Below are 23265 nucleotides of genomic sequence, written 5' to 3'. Positions count from 1 at the left end.
TGCTTCAGGGCATTCGTATTGGCCTGATTTTGGAGGGTGGAGGGAGGGCACAAATGGTCAGGGGAAAAGGGAAGTGGGTGGGGACGAGAGGTTGAAAACAAAAGGGCGTAGACGTCCGCAGTGCTCCACACAAAGACCATGAGGCTCCCACCAACCTCCGGCCCCTACCTGCACTGCCACCACCGACAAGACCTCCACGGAGATGCGATTAAACTCATCAAAGCAGCCCCAGGCACCAGTCTGAGCGAGGCCTTTGTAGATGTTGCCGCAAGACTGCAACAAAATATACAAAGATTAAATTACCAACAGTGCTGGGCTTATCGATACATGTCTAAGTCATTTTCCATCTTCTTTATTATAGATATTTCCAGTTCCCTACAGACCACTGGTCAGAAACTTGTATTAAAATTTCAAGAACAATTAAATTTTTGATGGTTATGGGGTTCCAACTGAAGTCACAGGATCAAACAGAACCTTTTCAAGACACTTGGATGAAAATCCTTTTAAAATGTCATCAGGGTTGCATTACTGTTGATTCTGTAGCTTTCGAAATCCCAGGAAATGAATAAAAGATGATTTTTCTTATACCATACAGACAAAAAGCCTTCCCCTCAGCCTTTGGCATGCAGTGTGCTGATGGAAAAGTTTATGTCTGTATCTTTAAATCCAGGCCCAACCACCCAGTTTCCCCAGGGTGATGGGGAGTTGGAGATGGGAATAGGAGGTGATAACATCTATAGAAAATAAACTATAAGCAAATATTTTCAAATGAATGCAAGGAAATAATTTTGAAGGGAAGAAGTTATTTTTGTCTTAAAAATAAAAAACATTCTGGGCATTCAGTGTGAACTAGTAAACAAAGGAACAACATAAAGGGATAGCTTACTGGGAGACACTCTGAAGGTCATTGGCAAGAAGACATCATTAAAATGCTGGGGAAATTCAAATAATGGAAAAGTTCCACTCATTTATTCAATGGGCACTTTTTGACTTTCAGCTCTGTGCATAGCTCATGTGCTAGACCCAGGGCAGCTCAGTCTCTCTGAGAATTTTTAGTTAGGTCATGGAGATAAGGTATACAAATAAATCAGGAAAATTACTATGTGATTAGTGCTTCCAATGAATAATATAGACCACAAATGTTATGGAGCTCAGAAAGGAGTGGGTCACAGTGTTCCAGAGTGATCAGTTTTGCCAAAGAGGTAAATAGAAGATGGTAGTACAAAAGCATTTTCCAAAGTTTATTTGATGGAACCCCAGACCTGAGAGATGCTCCTTGAAGAAATGACTTTGTGGATAAGAAGGTTGGGTAACGCTTACATTCTCTAACCCACTTTGGCCAAGTTACAATATACATTAGCATTGTAAGGGCCCTGAGAAGTCCTGCAACAAAAAATTAACTTTGTTATATGGCTAGGTTTTTTTTTTTTTTCCCCCTGATTTTTTCTGATTTTTTCAGAATGCATTCAGGCAAATGTTGGTATAGTGGAAAGATTGTAAGAATATAATCATAAGATCTGGGGTAGTGCTACTCACAAGGGCTTTGCACTTTCGAGCACACATGGGAAGTGATGGCTTCTCAGGCTAGGAGTGTCTGTGTAGATAGAAGGGGCAGGGAAAGGCTTTCAAGGAGGAGGAATGATCATGGAAGAATGATGAGCAAAATAATGACGTGTCCAGAGAAAAATAAAGGTACCATTTTGATTGGAAAGTTGAATTACAGAAGCAAATCCTGTTTACAAAATCTTTGTGTTATTCTGAGGGATCTTTGGAGGTTTGGAGCAGCGAACATGATTAAAGCAACATTTTTGGAGAATCAGTTTAATATGCAATAGGCTGGATGCGGGGCAGACTTTAAGGAAGGAGGGAGAAATGCATCCCACCTTTTATTAAGCTACTGGAATTAGTGGATTTCTCTATTCATTCAACAAACATTTATTGAAATTGTTCTAGTTCATGAAGAATCTGCTGTGAACAAGATAGACAACACCTCTTTTCATGGGCCATACACTCTAGTGAGGAAAACAATGAACAACAACAACAAAAATTCAGACAGTGATAAAGTCCCACTGGAGTCTTAGAATGAGGACTGTCATAGAGTAGCCAGGGATTTTCTCTCTGAAGAAGTGATATAAATTCCAGACATTGTGTTTGTGTGCTTTAAATTATTCCATTTCATTCTCAAAACAATCCTACAGGTAGATATATATATCTCGCCACCTGTGTCTATACACACATATGCATATATATGCATATTTATGTGTATATGTATATAGATTTATATCAACCTGTCAAGTGTACAAATACTAAATGGAAATTCAGAAATAAAAATCCATGCTTACCTATTCACAATGGCCAAGATAATGGAATCAACCCATGTGTCCATCAATGGTTTAATGAGTAAAGAAAATGTGGTATATATACACAATGGAATATTTTTCAGCCATGAAAAGGAAATCCTGTCATTTGCAGCAACGTGGATGGAACTGGAGGACATAATGCTAAGTGAATTAAGCCAGGCACAGAAAGACAAATATCACATGTTCTCACTCATATGTGGCAGCTAAAAAAGTTGATCTCATGGAGGCAGAGAGTAGAATGGTGGTTACCAGAGGCTGGGGAGGGGAGGGGAGTGGGGGAGGAAGAGAGGTCGGTTAATGGATATGAATATACAATTATAAGGAATAAGTTTTTGTGGTCAATAGCATGATAATGTGACTATAGTTAACAATAATTTATTGTATATTTCAAAATAGCTGGAAGAAAAGATTCGGAATGGTCCCAACATAAAGAAATGAAAAATGAGGTGATGCATCTCCTAAATATCCTGATTTGATCATTACACACAGTATGTGTGTATCAAAATATCACATGCACCCCATAAATATGCATGATTATGATATATCAATTAAAAAGAGTTAAAAAATCCATGCCTAACAGCAGTTTTGGAAGCTTTTAAAACTGTGGATCCCTTTCATAAAATGGAAACCCAATATACAAAATAAAAGAAAGTGGAGTTTCATAGGCAAATGCTTGTTACCCCACGCTTTATCCCATGTGAGCCTGTGGCTGAACCCCAGGACTCTACATCACCCCATGTGTTTATCCCACCATGCATCTCCTGGTACTGTTAGGCTGTGGTGTGGCCTCGCTATGGGATGGGGACATCTGGATTAGGATAATGGCGAGAAGAACAGGGCCAAAGGCCTGGAAGTGAGAGGAGAATCGACGTTGGTGACTGATCAGAGCTTGGAAAGGAGGGACGTGAAACAATGAGGATGTCTTAAGATTCCACCAGGATCTCGGGGAAAATGAGATGCTCATTCCTGATGGGATAAGGAGCGTGGCAGGGAGGAAGGTGGAGTGTTAACCACAACACGAGAGAAGAGCATCCCTGTGGTGACGCCCACTTGTCAGAGAGAGACAAGACTAGAACTTGGGGGAACCCGGAGAAGAGAGGTGGGAGCCATCAGCACACACGTCAAACTGGACATGGTGACAGAGGACCAGCCAATGAGATCGAGAAGTCAGGAGCTCAGAGTCAGGAGGAGAACCGTGGAAGTGCCATGTTTCAGAAGCGAAGCGCGGGGCGTCTCAAGATTAAGTGCCGCCTCCGCGGTGTGGCCGCTGCAGAGAGGCCCCAGCAACGATTCCAAGCACTCTCGGGTTCAAAACCATTTGGTGCTCCTGCAATGGCCTCTCCAAATTGAGGTCAAGGGGGAAAGTATTGCCTCTATAATATAAAGGACATTTCAGCACTAAAACTGCAAGCATTTCCAGAGAAATTGGCTAGTTTTATGGGTTTTCTGACTAGCACTGATAGTAAAGCAATAACCTTCGCTTTTCCCCCCCCGTCCGCACACTGACCTTGTATCCACCCCAGCCCACGAGCACCCCCACTCCTCCCGGAGCTAAATGGGCGGGTGCCCCTTACAGGATGGCTGAGACAGAGGGGACAGCATGGGTCCCTGACACAGCCCAAATTCTCCCAACTCCTCCCTTTGCGTCACCATGTCCCCAGGTATCATTTGTCTTTTTTTTTTTTAAAGCCCCTTAATCTTTCTTTTCCTTCTCTACTACCCCATCAGCTGCTGCTCCCCTCTGGCTTGAATGACTGCAGTGTTCTCACCAAAGGCTTTTCCTCCTCCCAGTCTCTTCCTGACCCGGTCCATCCGCTGTCCCATCCCTGTGCTGTCGCTCCTGTTCAGAAGCCTGCAGCCCCATCAAGGTAAGATGCACCCAGTGGCCTTCAGTGTTTTCTCTCGTTTCTCAACCCAAGTACCCTGCTCCTCCTGTTCCTCAGTCCTCCCTAAGACAGCTCCGTCCTCATTCCCTGTCCATTTCTAGCTTTTGCTCTGGAGAGACGTGAACGGAATGCATTGCTGTAAGTGTCATGAAAGACACATCGAGATGGCCCTGGAACATACAAATGACAGCCCTTCCTGAGCCTCACTTGCTCCCTCTCCTCGTCCCAGCCAGCCCTGTTAGCAGGGCTCAGGGGCAAAGTCAGAGGAAAGGTGGGGGATGGACATCGGCTACAGATAGAACTTGCTCATGGTGTTAGAGCTGACATGTTAATAGGTTAGACTGTATTGAAATGCCGCATGCCCTGTTTGGCACTAGCTCCCAAATTGAAACAGCTTTGGTTGGGTTTCATGTCCTCCACAATGTCTCCCTGGACCAGCACACTCAGTGGCTCCCCCTACTCTGGAGTATTCCAGGGCCTAGAGTTTGTAGAGCACACATGAGTACTCAGGATTATGCTATCCGGGTGCTAACCGTAGCTCACTTAATTATTTCATATATCTTTTGTCCCTCCAAATAGACAGGGTTATACCCCATCCATCTGTGCCTGTCTATTTATCATCCATCTACCATTTATCTATCTATAATCCATCTACCATCTATTTATCACCTATCTATTATTGATTTACCTGTCAATCATCCCTGTATCATTTATCATCTATCATCTGTGTATTCATCTATATTTATATATTATCTATTTTTGGTGTCCTCCCATGATGCCCAACACATGGCAATACTTGATAAATTAACACGGTTGCTTGTTTTATGATAAAAAATAATTATGAACAGCTGGACAACAGAGGGGAGAGGAGGTCTGCAAAGAGCTTAGTGAGGCTGTTTGGTTACACGGGATGTGTGGTGTCTGGGAAGGGATCACCGTCATTCTGGTGTGTTTCATTATGACTGTACTTGCTGGCGTTGCTGTAATCTGTGACTAGCCTAGGACACATGACCAAAGCTTTGCTCACAGTTCCAACGAACAAAGGACAGACCCCCCTCTCACTCTGTGCTCTTGGAGGAATTGGTGGGGTTAGGGTTCAGTGATTAGTTTTGAAAGCATGAAGTAAAATGGCCTTAGTGACTTCTAGCTGTGGGGTCAGCTCATCTTTTCCTGTTTGCTATGCTGGGCATGGCTTGGAAGAAATTTGGCTGCGTTTCTTCAATCAATACACCATGTCTACATCCAAATGAGTGTGTCTTTCAGAATGTTTCCCTTGGGAGACTATACTTATTTCAGCAATGCTGCCATTGCTGAACTATAGACGAATCTAGAAACTTAAAGTAATCCTGAAGACTTAGTTTATTTCTTTAAAGGGAAAAAAATCTTTCTTCTTCCAGCCTGACTTAAAGAGAAACATTGTCTTGATGTGTTCATCAATAAATGCAACCGTGCTAAAATGTAGGGGTTGAAGACCATGGGGAAAACAGGTATCTGGGGTCTGGATCCTCATTTTGTTTGCTTGATGTGAGAAAACCTGGCAGCACAGAATGCTGCGACTCTTTGCACAGCAGGATTATACACTGCAGAAGTTAAACTTATAGAGGATAAATCTCATTTAAAGAATCCTCTACATGGTAACTGTAAGTGTGATCTTGCAATTTCTAAACTTATTTCTACATTAAATTTATTTACAATCGATATAATCACATGACTATATATGTAAATATTTAATATATTTAATGCCATTATTTTATATTTTCCACTCTAAATTTATTTACATGTCATCCTGTTAACAAAAGGGACTTTAAGGCACTTTACGTAAACATACAAAAAAATAAAAATGACACAGTGAGGCAATCTGTCGTTACGTGGTTTTTTAAAAGAATATGAATCAGGTTTAGATATAAGCAGAATGTTTCTAGCTAAAAAGTGACCTCATGGGCGTTTTGTTTCTCTAGTTTTTTCTCTGTGACACAGAACCTGGAATACACTACTTCTTAAAAAATGATGGGCGCCTGAATGAATAACATTAGCTTTGCACTTGTCCTCTGTGGGCACCTCTTGTGCCCTGGGTGGGGGTTGATCTAGTCTGTTTTCAGATCACACCTGCACTTGTAGAACATTCTGTTCCTGTAGACAATCTGGGCAATGTCCACATGTACAGAAGAGCACAAACACATCTAGCTATTATGTGAAGACAGCATCTCCGTGTCAGCTATTCACAAGGCTTTCTGTGCTTCTAGGTCAAATAGTGAACTTAGGACTTTGGATATATATTCAGTTTCTTCATTTTACAGATGATGAAAGAGAGACCCAGGAGGTGAAATGTGCCATCTGTGACCGCAGAGCTCGTTAGGGGAATCGTAATCCACGGGGCTGTGCCTCCTTGTCACATCAAAGGTTTACAGGGAGGCCAACGAGCTCTAGGGCTCAGAGGTCCTCAGATCTACAACGAAGGAGCACACAGAGACCTCCTCATCTGGGCTTTGAGACCTGGGGGAGCGGTAGCAAAGGTGAACCTGTCCCTGGTTTGGGCAGCTGCCTGATTTCTAATCCCTCCCAAAGCGGAGTCGACCTGTACCTTGTAGTCCATCTGCTCTGAGCAGTTGAACACATAGACCATGACACCCAGTGCGCGGCCCAGGTCCTTGGTGGTCTCGGTCTTGCCTGTGCCTGCAGGTCCTGCTGGAGCCCCACTCATGGTCAGGTGCAGAGACTGGGTGAGGGTGATGTAGCACCTGCCAAACATAGGAGAGTGCAGGTCATCCTCAGGGCCCCAGGTGGCCCTGCTGGGGCCCAGGGAGACAGGGCTGAAGTCCAAGGCCATGCGAGGCCTGACATGGCTTCTGCAAAGGAAAGCCCAGAGACCCCCACTCTCATCTGCTGCCCCAGTGCTGCGGGGAGGACTTCGTAGAGAGCAATCTGACCAGGACACTCCCTCTCTAAAGGGTGTCGGTGGCTCTCTGTTGGGCTCTTCTTGGTCTTTCCCTGCTGACCTCTCTAGCTTCCTTTCTCACTCTCCCCTCCCACAAACCCCAACACTCTGAAGTCCAGCCATACAGAGCCATGTCCACTTGCTTCACACACCCACACCATGCTTCTCCCCTCTTCTCCCCCTCCCAGCCCCCAACCCTTTGCGTCTACCTGGATGATGATCCTCTTCAAGCTTCACCTGGCTAATGCTCACTAAGCGCTCGGAACTCACATTGGACATTACTTACTACAAGTGCTCCCAGGTCCCCCAATACTGGAGTGAGTGAGTAGCTGCTCTTGCAGCTGAGCTCCTACTCCACTTTAACTTCCCATGGTATCTATCATATACACCTTCTAGAAATGTCTGCATAAGGTACATGAAGAAGAGGCTATGTTTTATTTGCTTTTTCTTACATCTCCAGAACGGCATAGCTCTAGCACATACACTTCTTCAACAGGTATTTATGAAACACGTGAATGAATCTGTAAATGAATGGATCACTCAATCTATTTATTCCTTCTGTGACTATATTTACTAACGACAATAAGATAAACTTATTTTCAAGCTTATTTCTAGCACTTTTAAAAAGACCTTGTATTTCCATTTGGTGTTGGTTTAAGATGTTCCTTTGGGTAATGAGCACATAAGAAGGTGCTCAATATCATTGGTCATGAGGGAAATGCAAATTAAATTCACCGTGCGATACAACTACACACCCACTAAGATGGCTAGAATCAAAAAGACAGACAGTTACAGTGTTGCTGAGGGTGTGGAGAAATTGGAAACCTCATGCATTGCTGGTGGGAAGGTCAAATGGTACAGCCACTTTGGAAGTCAGTTTGGGAGTTTCTTTAAAAGTAAAAGATACCATGTGATTCTGCAACTCCCCTCTTTGGAATTTGTTTGAGCTAAATAAGAACATATATTCTCACAAAGACTTGTGAATAGTACAATACTCACCTGCTCATAGCCCTTGTTCATAGTAGCAATATTCATAACAGCAAAGAACTAGAAATAAGCCAATGTCCATCACCAGTGAATAGATGAACAAAATGTGGTCTATCCATGCAGTGGAATAGTTTTCAGCAGTATAAAGGAATGAAGTGCTGAGCATGCTACAAAATAGATGAACCTTAAAAACGTTATGCTAAGTGAAAGAAGCCAGATACAAACGATTACATATTGTCCTTGCATTTATATGAAATGTCCAGAAAAGACAAATAAAGACAGCCAGTAGATCTGTCTGGGTTTTGGGGTGGGAGCAGGAATTTACTGCAAATAGAGCCAAGGAAATGCTCTAAAACTGTGTTATTGTGATAGTTGCACAACTCTATATTTACTGAAAATCATTGAATTGTACACTTGTAACAGGTGAACCCTAAGGCATGTAAATTATATCTCAATATCGCAATAAAGCTGTTAAAATTGTGTCATTGGTCTAACTTTTTAATATCTAGCAAATCAATACGTAGACTCTTGGCATACAGTCTGGATCATCTCAGGGGCCTTCCAAAATTAATTCTGTTTCTGAGTCTGATGTCTTGAGATGACCAGGTACTCTGAGTTAGTGCCTTTCATGCCAGATGGTGACGGGGTTTCTACTGACTTCACTAAGTCTAGAATCAAAATGGTTTTGAGAAGACTTGAAGTAAGTTCCTTTTTTCCCCCTTTAATTAAGTGCAAAATTCCATTATCTATTTCAGCCTTTCAAAGTAAAACCCAGGCAGGCAGTCTCCCAGGCAGAGAGGAGAGGTGTGTGGAATTATTACCCCATCGCCAGCTTGCCTGTATAATGGAATAAGTTGACTCAGTTGATCATGGGAACTTAGGCTGTGTTTAACCCCTGGCCACCCGGGCTCGTGCAGCTGCCTCACTTTCCCTATTGACATTAGAACGTTGACCTTCACATGGGCCATGAGGCAAGGTGAGGTGAGTCGGGGTTAAGGTAAAAAGTTGGGTCTCCTCTTGTCCTTCTTGGCCACTGTTACCATTGAGTGACATTTCCTTCCTCTCCCAAACGTTCACAGATAGATCTTCACAGAGTCCTATGTGCAGCCTTAACTGCACCTGCCCTCCTGGCTTCTGAGATTTTGGCTCCAGATTGGTCCGGTGCCTTCTACCTCTGCCAGCCTCAGGCTTCCTTTAGAACTGCTCGGGGCCTACGGCAGCCTGTGCCTCCCAGGAGGAAAGGCAGCGACCTGAACTAGCAGAGTCTTCACCGCCAGACAACTCACCTCTCCACCTTCCTTCCCACCCCCTTCCTGTCCCATGGCTGTTCCCTCTGCCGGCCAGAGGCCTGTCACTAGCCTCTGCTCTCTGGAGCTGCGGGGCTCTCAAGGAATTTGGGAATCTGGAAGTGCAAGGTTTCACAAAGATAGAATTCTCATAGAAAAACTCAAGAATTCCTTGAAAGAAATCCCTGGAACCGGATGTTAATCTCTTTTCGAGCATCTACCAAGCTTCTATTGTCTCCAGAAAGCACTTGGGGGAAAACATCAAAATATTATTATTTTTCTCCCTATTATAACGGAACTTAAGAGCTGGAAGGGATTTCCAAAATCAACTCATCCAATCCCTCTATTTTACAGATGGGTAGACTGAGGTTCAGGGAGGGGAAGTAGGCTATCTAATGAGCTTAGGCCATGAGAAAAAACACAAAAAAGAAAGAAGCAGCATTTCCTTTTGCCCCTGGAGAGGTTGCCATGATGCTTGGGCTGGTCCTAGTCCTTCAGGATACAGCCCTGCTCTGTGATTCCATCTGTGGTCTTGTTAGAGTACTCACCTCCTTGAATACCCAAGCCAGCTCCTTCAATCTGTTCCTACTCTCTAGCGTGGGCCAGTAGATCGTGCTGTAGCAGTTTATGGCAAGGACTCTGGACTCAGAATGAGTTCAAACCTCGCCTCCACTATGAAGTGTCTGTGAGACTTGGCCAAGTTATTAAAATTTCTTTGTGCCTTAAAAAAAAAGGCATCATTGAGATCTATAACATCCTATTTTCTTTGTACAAAGGAAGTTAGATAAATTTGCTGCTTCAAAAAGAATGGCAATTGTGAAAATGGCAAGGAATCCTTTGAGAAGAGATCCGGAATAACCAATGAACCCCAACACAGACGTGATCAGTTTAGTTTGTTCCAGTGGGAACGCAGAACCTTTAGGGTTAGAAGAGACCTCAAAGGTGAGGCGGTTTGACTCCTTCATCATGCCGGCTCTCCCCCACTAACTCCTTCAAATACGATCATGAAGCCTTTTCTGCCAGCAAGGCCCAGTTTATTATTCTAGAAGGTGGCCCCTTACACAGTGGGCCAGTTCTAATTGTTTGAAAGGGCTTCCTAACATTGAGCTAAAAGTAGTTTTCTCTGGGCAAATGACTTCTAGAGGTTTTATTCTCATCTTCCCCACCAAGATCTCATAAGGATAATGAGACAAGAGATTTGAAAGTACCTTGAAAAGTAGAAAGCCGGTCCACTTTCAAGGTATTATTTTCGAAGTAATAAATATATGAAATTCAGCTTTTCTTTTTTTGATAGTTATTCAACTGGAGGATAAAGAAAATGTCAAAGATGCTGTATCTTGGTTTCAGCTAAGCCTAGCCTGTGGCTAGCACAGAAATGTGGTCTGGATAATCTTAGAGTTGGTGAAAGCATAGTTGGTTTATACCAATTTTCTATTGCTGAGTAACAAACCGCCACACACTTGGTGGTTTAAAATAACACTCATTTAATATCTCACCATTCTGTAGGTCAGAAATCAAGATGGGTTTTCTGCTTAGGGTCTCATGCGGCTAAAATCATGGATGACCAGCTAGGCCAGACTCTCGTCTGGAGACTCTAGGGAGGAATCTCCTTTCAAACCCATCCAGGTTCTTGGCAGAATTCACTCCTGAGGTCCCTGTTGGTGGCTGTTGGCCAGGGGATCTCTCAGCCCCTAAAGGCCATTCTGCCTTCCTTGGACACGGCCTCCTCTAGCTTCAAAACCAGCAATGGCAGGTCACATTCTTCTCGTGCTTCAGATCTCTCTGACATCCCCGTCTGCCCTCAGCCAGGAGAAAGCTCTGCTTTTAAAAGCTCATATGATCCCATTAAGTCCACCGGAATAATTTCCCTCTTCCATACAACACACACAGCCATGGGCATGGTATCACAGTCGCAGTTTTTACCCACACTTGAAAGGGCGGGATGACACAAGGGTGACAGTCATGGCGGGGGGTGGGAGGGTCATTCCTAGAATTCTGCCTACCACACGGTTCAGTGACCATGACCAAGGAATGAACATGAATGTGACAATGTCCACCTGCAGGAGCCTCCAGTGGCATGCCCAAAACTCAGCTTAACTTGAACTAAGAAATAATTGATTAATAGAAGATTGACCAAAATTCTAAACAATGCTAACAGTTAAAAATCATAGGATAGACCCGACAAAGTCAAATTTAAGAGAAACAAATATAGGTGATTATTGAACTGATCTTGAAATGAGCAGAGACTTTCTAAGCATAAAAGTAATGAAAGAACACCCCAGAGGAAAATGGGCAATGACAGCAATAAATAATTCACAGGAAAAGAAAATGTAGTAGCCAATAAACGCATAAAAATGCTCAACCTGTGAATAATTAAGGACATCCAAATCCAGGCGAGATACAATTTTGATAAAATTAGTAAAACTGTAACAGTAATACTTAATGCTGATCAGAGTGTTGTGTGATGAACACATTCATAAACTACTCATGAGGGTGGTAACAACATTGTTTTTCAAGAACAATTTAGAGTATGTATCATCTAATTATTCTGCTTCTTGGAATCTATCATAAGGAAATAAAAAGACATTTAGTCAAAATTTACATGCAAGTGAGTTTATACAGTTTCAATTTTAATAGTAAAAGCTTAGATATAGCTTAAATACCAATAATCTGGTTATGTTACATAAATTCTAGGATACTTGTAAATAGACTACAATTCAACTATTAAAGTGTTTTAGAAGAATATTTAGAGAATATTTCTATCAGTCTGCATGTTAAAAAAAACAAAAAAGAACATGCACAATACAATGTTAAATAAAACAAGCAATCTATGATATTTTATATACAGCATGTGATCTCAATTTCATTTTTCAAAATCTACATGTAGAAGGAAACAGACTAAATATTAAGAGTGGCTATCTCTGGGTGACTTTTATTTTCTTTTTTACATATTACTAAGTTTTCCAGATTTTCTCCAATAAAAACATCAGAGAAAAACTTAAAAAGAAAATTGTACGACGTTTGCTATTTGTGTCCTTGTCCAGCAAATCACTTTCAAAGACTCTTGCACCAATTATATTTCACCTACTTGCGGGAGTTCTTGAGAAAATAAGGGGTACTCAAAATTGATAAGTAGTTGATTAAAACAGTGCTTCACACAGCCCAGGGCAGAAAGGGGTACCTGTGTGTGAAGGAGAGGGAAAGGAAGCAAAGTGGAGATCATCCAAAGGTCAAGCAACAACTTATGAGAATTGCTTTTGTTCAGCCTGAAAAAGCACTTCTATTTCGTTCTTCAACTTAGTGTTGTGCCAAAGTCCTGTGACAAGGGCTAAGCCATTGCACCTACTTACATATTCAAGTCCCATCCGGGCAGTGGGAAATTCCAGAGAAATAGGCATAGTCGGTCGGATGTACTGTAATACGGGTGTGCTTTTAATGAATGTGCAGAGGGTGTACGGATCAATTGTCCATTTGATTAATTCTTCTGGCCGGAGAGAATTAAATGTACTTAGGCTACACACCAGTGAAGGCTGAATGCTTTTTAAAATGTGATTTTCTGTGTTGAGGACAATTTTTTTTTCTGGGCAAAACATTTCTTGAGATAATAATGGAAGTCAATGAGAGATTGGAATTTGCCCGTATAAGTATTCCACTACATACTACTTTGTCAGAAAAGCATCTCATGTGCAAACGAGGTTAAGGTCTATATAGTATTCACCATTATTTGCAGCAAATCTTCCTTTCAAGTTCTTATTTGCATCATTTCACAGAAGAGGTGATAAATCCCTGTTCTAGAAATAATTCATTGTCAAAACTTTACCCTTTCCCTCTCTAAGGCATTCAGCATTTGGGTACTAGAGAACTCTCAGTCTAAAAGAGGTAATTATCTTCTTTAACTCCCAGGCAGGTGCTAAGGCCCAGGGAAAAGAAAAGTCTTGTACTTTCTATCATTTGGAGTGACAACGTCTGATATGTCAGTGGAAGGAAGGAAATATTTGGATGGTATAGGGAAGCTAGGTACATTGCTAGAGGCTCAGAAATCATTTTGCTGCGTTCACTCGAGGAGCATTTCTTGAATGCCTATTATGTGCGGACACGGTGCCAGGTCCTGGGAGTAGAGCAGAGAGCAGACGAAAGTCAATGTTATCACGGAACATATAGTCTAGAGTGGGAGGCGAACATTAATCAAATTGTTCAAATATATAATGGCTTCACTATTCTGTTCCAAGTGCTATAAAATCCGAAAACTCACATTCCAAGGCAGGCAGAAAAACTCACTGCAGTCAGGAATACTCTACCATACTCCCCTGTGCTAACAATGGATGTCTTGCTGAGAATCTTCATAAAGACAAAGACACTGGACAGGGTCCGGTCTGAATGAAAAGGTGAGAAAACTTTTCCTTTAACGCACACTGGATGAGCCCCTCCCACTCGTGGGGCCCACTTAAAGGCCAAATAAAACCTTAAGACTCCAACCCCACGGAGAGTTGCTGCTGCCTTTGTCATTCCAGCTGCAGAGAGAGCTACCTCTTCCTCTAAACAGGTGTTGTTTGCGTTTGCCTTAAGCTGAGGTGGGGAGGAGGGTGGGTTTCCAGCTGAGCTCAAAAGGCAGAGGAGCTGCTCCTTCCTCCTCCTCGGGAGCCAAGATGCAGATGGAGTCCTGGGTAGATCCTTCCCCTAAGTCAACTTCCCCTTCTTGATTCTGTCTATGCTGATGATCTGGGCGTTTGACATTCAAACATCATTCATTCATTCCACAAATAGTAATTCAACACCTACTAGGTAGGTGCTGGTGACATCACAGCAAATAAGACAGACAAAGGTTTCTGACTGCAAGCAGCTTAGACTCCAAAGGGCAATGCAGACAGCAAGCATGCAAGGTCATTTCAGAATGGGAGAGATGTTAGGAAGAAGATAAACGGGGGATCTCTCAAGGTTATCTTCTGGGTGTGTGTAAGTGGGGAGAAGCTGCCTTTTAGAAAGAGTGGTCAGGGAAGGCCTCATGGAACTGAGAGGAGAACAGCGGATCAGAAGGTGCCAGTGGAGAAGGGTGTTCCAGGCAGAAGGAACCATGTGTGTGAAGGCTCCAAGATGAAACGAACTTCAAGTGATCAAGGATTAACAAGGAGACTGTGTGGTGGAAATGTAGGGAGTGAGGCATCAGGGCAGTGGACAGGAATTACCAGGTCCTATGAGGAGTTCAGGTTTTAGTCTAAGGGTAGCGGGGAGCTCCTAGAAATGGTGATGTGACTTCTACAGGGTCCCACAAGAAAGAGGGGAGCAATGGGACTCTGGGTGGAAGAACTTTCCAGCCTGGGCAGGAAAATGAGTTAAAGAAACAGAAAACACAAGGGAGATGAGCCATCTTGACCATGACTGTTTAGCTGGGAGGTCTTGACCCACAGATCATGTTGGGATTTTCAGGCACTCTGGACTTCCTATGCCTTATTCGTTCTGAGACCACAATGATTGCAATTTAACTGATGTGGAAATATTTATCAGATATTTGAAAATATATATGAGGATTTGACTAAAATACAGGCAACATCACTGAAAATAGGCACAGAGAAATTAAGTAAAAGATGGCACAGATTCTATCTGGCCATTTTAACCTTCACAATTTATGACAATCTCTTCATTACCTACAAGTCATTTCTTTCAAAGAGGCGGTCATTCAAATATACAACTCTTTCTGGAAAAAAGGAGATTTAATGGTCAATGGGATTATAAGGAAAGGGCATGAATTCTTAGCAGAATTCACAGAAATCTCAGCAGAATTAAAATATCATTTCTCACACAGACCATGACCTTGTTTCCCTGCCTTCTCTCTCCTTTGCCTGTGTTCTGCCATCAGATAAATCTCCATAAAGTACAGATTTCATCATTTTACTCCTCTGATGAAAATTTTCCAATAGTTTATCACGACTTATGGATAAAGAATATATTCTTCACACTCTGTTGTCTGACTCCTTTATGGCTGATGACCTCCCCCAAAGTCAAAAGAGTCTACACTCCCTCTCCCAGGAACACATCTGAGTTTTCCCATTTACATGATTTGGCCACAGTATACCACTTTCTAGGAATGTTTATCAGTAGCTCTTTAACTTTGTGGAATCTAGATTACCTTAACAATTGATGGAGGCTATATATCCTCTTAATGGAAACAGTGACACATGAACAGATTTCTGCATGATTTCATGGACACCCTGATGACAATCTTACAACCTACTGAAATCCTACTGGAATCCAATATGTCCTTCAAGGACCAGATCAGATACCGTCTCTTTCCTGAAGCTTCTCCAGTTCTCTTGGTCTCACTGTGAACCCTCTGTGTTCAGAGGGCTTGCTGCTGAGTCACTTGCTTAGAAATTTGTAGCCAACGGTTTTGAACTTTATTTTATCCTATGGCCTTGTACTTTTTCCCCTTGTGCTGTTTAAATTTTTATCTACATATGTCTCATTTTCCTCAGTAGAATTGGAATTTAAGGGAAGGAAACGTTTTCATCACCTTGGTATTCCCAGTGATCAGTTCAGTGTCTGGTGTGAATTCATTCGTGTGTGAATTAAAATGAATGACAGAGAATATGTCTTCCTAAAAAATTGTGAGCTACTTCATGGTTGGGACTGCCTTGCTTTTATCTTTGTATTCCCAGAGTGAGAGGTACTGAATAAATGTGCCAGTTGATTGATCTACTGATAAGAAAATAATAATAGGGAACCATTACTAAACACTTACTATATACTAAACTCTTTATAACCTTTACTGTCTTTTATCCTTACAAAAATCATCATTTCACAGATGAGGAAACCAATAATTAGGTCAATTTTTTTTTTCATGGTCAAACAGCTGTTGTGCACTAGAGCTGGTGTTAGGTGTGTGTGACTGCCAAGTGCTTCCTCAAAAAGTCACGGCTTATTGATTTGCTCTCTGGGGTTTGTTCCAAAGAAAGGCTCTGCCCTACATCCTCTCAGTTTCATTTTAAATATGCTGGTTGAATCAGGACATTCCCTTGCAGCTCTGTGGACAAATGGCAAGTGACGGTGACCTTGACCCTGGACAGTCACTGGATAGTCTGAATCAGACAGCACTAGGGTTGTCAGTAGCTGACACCAATGCTCACCTGTCAGTCAAAGGTGTGATCACCAGACGAGGCGTATTTCCCAGGTACTCATAGGAATACAGAAACTGGGCATCGCAGATGTTGGCAAAGCAGTGTTTGACCTCGTCATCCCAACGATGGCGCAACTGGGACAGCCAGAGGAAAGCCTGGGCATTGTCTACCTATAGAGAGGTTGGCAAAGTAGGTAGGTGAACCATAGCGTTCAACAGGGAGCAGGTGGCCTCTGGGCCACAGGACACATAGGAGCCTGGAAGGCTTGGGTGTTTTCTGTTGCTCAAGAGAGCAGTGTGCTGTGACCACCACCACACAGAAAGCACAAGCTGCTCTGATTACATTGTTTTGCTGAGTTTTTAAAAGGTAGGAGCAGCCACCATGATCCTCCCAGTGCTGGGAAGACACTGGGGTCCCCATGTTTTGGCCATGTGTGAGCAACTCCTATGGCATAGCTGTACACAGAGAGGGACACCTCTGGATGTTTGGGACTCACCTTCTGAGTAATCATCTTGGCCACCACATCCCGAGCATGCACATCGATGGTGCATATGGTCATGATCTTTTGCCGGTCCCCCTTGGAGAGCTGGCCAATCAGCATGGTGATGAGGGTTTTGAGCTGGGCCACTTGCTTCTTGTAATAGTCCTTCAGGGCATTCTCATAGCCTTCCTCCAGCCTGGCAAATGCAATGCCCACTTCTGTCGTCCACCAGATCTGAGTGCAGGTCAGGGCCACCTATGGTACCAAGAGTCACTTAGCAAAGCTGTTACCACGGCTGTTTCCAACCAGCCCACTCACCACACAGTAAGGGCTCTAGATGTAATTGTGTGGGTGACATAAGCCCCTTCGCTCCCTCTGCCATCAGCATCAACTAAGTGAACCATATGCTCCAGCCCTTGAAGATGTGAAGTAGTTACAGTGTAAGTGGGAAAAACACTTCCTGCTCTTGAAAAATGTATCATTTGTTTGAGAACAACCAAAGACTAACTGTGGTCAACGTCAGTGGCTTCTGAAAATTGCTATACTGATGATAAAGTCTTTTACTTTGCAGAGGCAGCATCTTCCTCCTGTGCTTCGGAGGATAATGATATGTTGACTGAGCATCTCAGTGACACCCAGTCTTTGCTTTGTTCTTCTCCTTGTGGTCCAATATTCTAATTTAGTGAGGCCTGCTGACCCTCTGGGGCATGCATTTGCTTGTCCACAAGACTTTCAAGACATTTTTTTTTTTTCATTTTTCTAAACCTGTAACCCTAAAATGCCTCCTTTTGGAAGCCAAGGTGAATGACAACAACAGTCAGTGTGGTCAGTGTTTTTCAGAGATTAAAAGTAAATACATGGAAAAAGCAATTCAAATACATACTTCTGTTTGCTGGGAAACTTTATATAGAACATGAATAATTTTCATTATTCATGGTGTAGCATTTAGAAATATTACTCATCTGTAGTATCATTTGGTTTGGGAGACACTGCTGTAGGTGACATCTATTGTATTAGCAGGAAGCAACACCTTGTCTTGTCTCGGAATTCTGATACAGGTATATGAGTAATCTTGACGGAAATTATTCCTTTTGTTGAAATAGAGAATCTCATTGTAGTAAATAGTACCATTCCTTAGTTTATCCATTTCTACCTTTGAGTTTATGTTCTATTAGATTTTGTTACAGAAGTTCCTCTTACACTGGTGGCCTTGTTGGGATGGCTGGATGGGATGCACCAACTCTACTGTCAATAAATACCTCTTCTCCACAGTGCTGACACCTTTCTCTTCTTTTCTTCCAAGTTCCTCCCTGCCGTCCACGTCCACTGTCCATACTTCCCACCTTCTTCCCCCTCCTCAACCCTTGGCAATGTGGCCTCTTCCCTACCACGCCCCTGAAATGACCTCACCAAGTTCATCCATGGGCGTTCTTCACCCTCTTTATTTGGCTTGATTGTGTGAAAGCATTTGGCATTTCTGACCCCTCATCTGCTATCAATAGTTTCTATTTTGGTTTTCGTAATTACCATTTCCCAGTTTTCCTTCTGCCTAAAAAGACCATTTCTCATTCTGCTTCTTTTTGCCTTCTCAGGCTCTGAAGGCCACTCAGGGACTTGTTCTGCACTCTCATCCCATTCTATACCCTTTCCAAGAGCAATCGCATCTACGCCTATGGCTTCGATTGCTACCAAATGTCTGCAACCCCCAACTAAACTAATATCACTACTGTGCCGTTAACTGGGGAAAGAGGTGGTATATTGGAGCCAGATTTTACATCTTAAAAAACTCTCCTTAGGTCTTCCCTTTCTCTTGTTACCCTCCTGAGAAACCTATAAAGAATTCAGATATATCTTAGAATCAAGTTAGACTCCCTAACATGGTCTGTAAGACCTGGCTTCTAGAATCTATCCGCTATCTCTTGCTCCTCACCCCTTACTCTGGCTTCAGCCAAACTCAGTCCCTTGAACACATCATGCTCCCCTTGCTTCCCAGCCTTCGCCCAGCCCCTCCCTGTGCTTGGTTGCTCTTTCCCTCCATGGTTAGCCTGCTAACTGCTACTTCAAACCTCAGCTTGCATATCAGATGTGCAGGGGGGTGGTCCTCGGACCCTGCTCACTAGCTGTGTGCTTCCGGAGCACGCTGTGCTTCCCCTTTTATCTCACCAGTCACATTTGTGAGTGGTTGAGTTCCACGTGAGCCTGTAAACTCCAGCAGGTTGGGTTACATTGCCTTGTTCCCTGCTGGTGTCTCCTGCACAGGGCACAGAGCTTGGCACACACAAAGTAGGCCAGTTCAAAGAGTTGGGAATAGGGAGAATTTTCTCCCCACTCTAGCCAGTGAGAGATAAAATAGATCACTCCTGCTTTTCCAAGGTTGTGGTTCAACTAGGTCAGGACTGTCCACCCCTGACCCTTCCTGCTGACCCTGCACAGCCATCTAGGATTCAAGCCCCTCCTGACTGGGATGCACACAGCAGGTCTGGGGGCCAGCAGCCTCTGAAGGCTGAGGGAGGGAGCCCAGGAGGATGTGGCCCACAGAGGTCCCGCTGGGAAAATACCTGAGCTGGGTAGTCAAAGAGCCACTGCTCTCTTGGCTTTTCTTCATAGGCAGCCACACCTTCGGTCATCTCGTGCCTCACAGTAGCCTTCATGTGAGCAAGCACGTGGTTCAGCCATGTTTCCACCTGGAAGAGCAACTCTGGGTTAGACATAGGCACCTGAGAAGCTTTGATTAGCACTACATGTTTTCTCTCCCTCTGCCCAAGGGAGTGAAGAAAATGGAGCCCCACCATCTTGTGGTACACAGCCCCACAAGACTGCCAGGAGGCACAGGGAGACACATCGTCTGTGCAATCCAGGGTGTGATGAGTGAGGACAAGGTGTGATTAACCACCGGCTGACATGCACATGTGGAACATGCAGGGCAGAGCGGGTGGGGGATGCCACCCAGAGTTCACACGATGAAGTCTAAACCTGGGTCAAGCTAAGGGTGAATAAGTCAGGGGATTTGCATTGCCTTGCCCACAAAGAACATGGAGATGCAAGCCAGGATTGAATTTCCCAACCTAATGCTTTCTGGGAACACAAAAAGAATACATTCTGAATTAAACCCCAGGGCTACCCTCATAATATGACTGAGAACCTTTGATTATTTTCTGGTACTAGAATTGCTTTCCAAGAGACTTTATGTGGATAAAGGTGGAACCCTGTAAAAGATCTCTTTTCCAGGTGTTATTCTGCACTAGACAGAATCAATGCTTTACTGGATCATTTAGGATAATGAACAAGGCAGGGCTTATAATACCTTAGTGGTGTTGTTGAAGGACGAGAAGGAGGTTTAGGGAGTAAATGGTCCTATGATTCATGTTCCTTGAATTGGACGTGGATATTTGGAGGTAGTAGTTCCTGGAGCAGGGCGGTAGTTGGCTCTCCAGGGGGAAGGACAGTGGGAGGAAATGACTCTGAGGGTTATTTATGCAGGGAGGGGACGGCTCAGGAAAGTAGGTGATTTCAAAGGGCATTTTCTCCCAGAGAAGGAGTCAGTGTTCCAGATTCCCCTGCGGGGTGCTCTAGGGGTTGCCATGTTAACATCCCCTGGTGCCACTAGTCATTTTAAAATCCTTTTCTCGTTGACTTGGGTAGTTGTTTATGTGCATTTTATTCCTCTCCGCACAGGTCTTTGGTTAAGGAAAAGATATGAATGTTGACATGTGTCCTTCCCAGGGAGAGGAAAGCAGGGCACCAGAGGCTGCTCCAATGTCAGTTCGAGTCAAAGGAAGCTGCTGTCCCAGGGCAGGGACAGCAGCTCTGGACCAAGGCCAGAAAAGCCCTCCGCAAAGTTGATGCTGATCACATTTGAATGTAGCCACTTGAGAAAGGCGTAAGGAGGGGAAACGTTACCTGCCCGCTGCAGTCACAGGGTTCACTGAAGGCCACGTACTCTTCCTCTTTGCTGTACATGCCGAGACTTGTCTTGGTTGGCTTCTCCCCGGCATCTAGCTGGAACTGCATCTTGGCCATGTTGTCGAAGAGTTTGGGAAGGTGACGTTGCACCTGTGAATGGAAACAACGCCAAAGGACTGGAGAACATGTCCAGGAAATTGCTTATTAAAATTGTTCAGGGGCCTACCATGTGACAACCACTGTGAAAGGCAGAGTGGCAGATGCCAAGCATTTAGAGGGAAGTTTGTGGGAACGACAGTGATGTGAGGATGGGAACGAACCGAATCAGACAGAAGTGGCCACAGGAATACCGTATAAAACTGGCAAGAATCACGCACTAGTGACAAACCAACTAAGCCACGGTGGTTCGACTAATTTCTGCTTGGTTTGTTATAGATAGGACCAGATTGGAGAAAAACAGGATGGTCCAGTTATAAACCTTCTTCTGAAGAAAACACGACCCTGGGTCAGGAGACAGGCAGAGGATAGTCTGGCAGAAGAGTCCTCACACATCCAAATTTTGAGGGTCAAGAGTGGTGGCAATGGTGCACTGTGGAAGAAGTCGCCCCCTTATTGGAAGCATTTTAATGCAGCAGACAAGCACCAGACAGGCCCAGAGCAGGGGCAGGCATGCTCACACCAGGCGGAGAGCCAGCAGCGCCGGTGCTTCTTGGCCTGGCATCTCATGATGTAGATGTCTCTACAGATGCCTGGGGCCCTAGTACCAGGGGATGCTGGACACATCCACATTGTGGTCCTGAGGTGAAGAAATGGTAGGTTGAAGAAAAAAAAATGCACAGAAAGCTGACCTCTGGTAGAATTTCTTGAATAACTACAAAGAGCCCTCAGGCTGCAGGTAACCTGAATTATGATGCTAAATTTAGAACATCTAGCTTTCAATGAGAGGAAAAATCTAAGAGCATTTAGGCAAACTGTGAGGGTACTCAAGGAGACACCACCCTCACTGGCTTGGGACAAATAGCTTGATGGGATGGACCTTTCTTTACTTAAGAACAAACAGCAAATTGAAAAAAACAACATAGGACCTATGCAAATATTCTGAAACTTAAAATAAAGAGAAAACAGGAATAGAGAGATAGAATAAGAGCATACATACATAACGCACACACACACACACACATACATATATATATATTTAAAAGCTTTCATAGAGGAAACAAACAATTGTGAAAAACATTGTCTTGTTTTACTTTCAATTAACTGAAAGAAACACAAACGCTATAAAATATGAGGTGAAAGATGAGTTGGCAGAGGTAGAGAAATAAAGTAAGGAAACTGATAGTGACATAGTACATTTGTAACAGCGTTAGCAATACTAAAGGGCTGAATTGAAACACAAAAAACTAAATATTGTGGATAAACTTGAGAAACTATCAAAGAAGGATGAGGAAGAGGATTAAGTGATAAAAATATGATTAAAGAGGAGGTAATGTATGTATAACGCACAAGGAAAATGGAATCTCAGCTTACATAGGAAAAAAAATCCAGATAAATGAAATAGAAATATTATTTACAAATATACTGGAAGAAAACTTTTTCAAGACAATGAAAGCTCTGGTTTTTGGATAAGAAAAATCCTCATCATGTGTCAGAGACATATAACGCAATAAAGCAATTATCTAAACATATATGCATTTTAAAAATTTAATTTAAATCTTGATCTCTTCAGGATCCAGATAGAAAGAAATTAGGCTATCTAGAAAGGTTAAAAAAAAATCAATCAGGCCTCAGGTGACTTCTCTGTAACAACAAACAGCAGAGCGATGTCTGTAGGGATTGAAGGGAAATTGCCGTGACATGTGAATTCTAAACCCAACCATTCAATCACTCACATGTGAAATGAGGAGAGTCACAGATCTAGAAGGAATTAGGAATTATTCTACCACATCCCTCAGGGTGTATGTGTTTGTGGGGAGACTAATCAAAGATTTACTCAAATCAAATGAGAAATGAATCAAAGTAAATATTTAAGAATGAGTACATTGTGCATAAAAGTTATAAAAAGCCTGGAAGTGATCTGACCCCTTCTATACATTAATTCTATGATGAATTCTATACATTAATTCTATGATGAAATTATCATCACTAAATAGAATGTTCATGTAATAAATATTTCGATGCCGCCATGCCTAGGCTACTTGGGAAGTATTTCAATCTATAGAAAATAAATAAAGGCACTGTAATCCTAGCACTCTGGGAGGCCGAGGTGGGCAGATTGTTTGAGCTCAGGAGTTCGAGATCAGCCTGAGCAAGAG

General features: G+C 43.1%; 1 protein-coding gene across 1 annotated transcript in view; it reads right to left on the bottom strand.

Moving 5' to 3' along the window:
* The window catches only part of DNAH9 (dynein, axonemal, heavy chain 9), a 313557-nt gene that overhangs the window by 204232 nt on the left and 86060 nt on the right, over positions 1-23265 (bottom strand). Inside the window, exons 23-28 of the mRNA XM_012653931.1 lie at positions 20948-21100; positions 19606-19731; positions 17063-17302; positions 16576-16736; positions 6828-6984; positions 169-273 (exon numbers count right to left, since the gene is read on the bottom strand). Of these exons, the coding sequence (XP_012509385.1) occupies positions 169-273; positions 6828-6984; positions 16576-16736; positions 17063-17302; positions 19606-19731; positions 20948-21100 (942 nt within the window). The remainder of the gene's footprint in view (positions 1-168; positions 274-6827; positions 6985-16575; positions 16737-17062; positions 17303-19605; positions 19732-20947; positions 21101-23265) is intronic.

Source organism: Propithecus coquereli, unplaced genomic scaffold (assembly GCF_000956105.1).
Source record: "Propithecus coquereli isolate 6110/MARCELLA unplaced genomic scaffold, Pcoq_1.0 Scaffold435, whole genome shotgun sequence".
NCBI classification, from domain to species: Eukaryota; Metazoa; Chordata; class Mammalia; order Primates; family Indriidae; genus Propithecus; species Propithecus coquereli.
The sequence above is the reverse complement of the archived record's forward strand: the minus strand, read 5'-3'. Positions and strand labels throughout refer to the sequence as shown.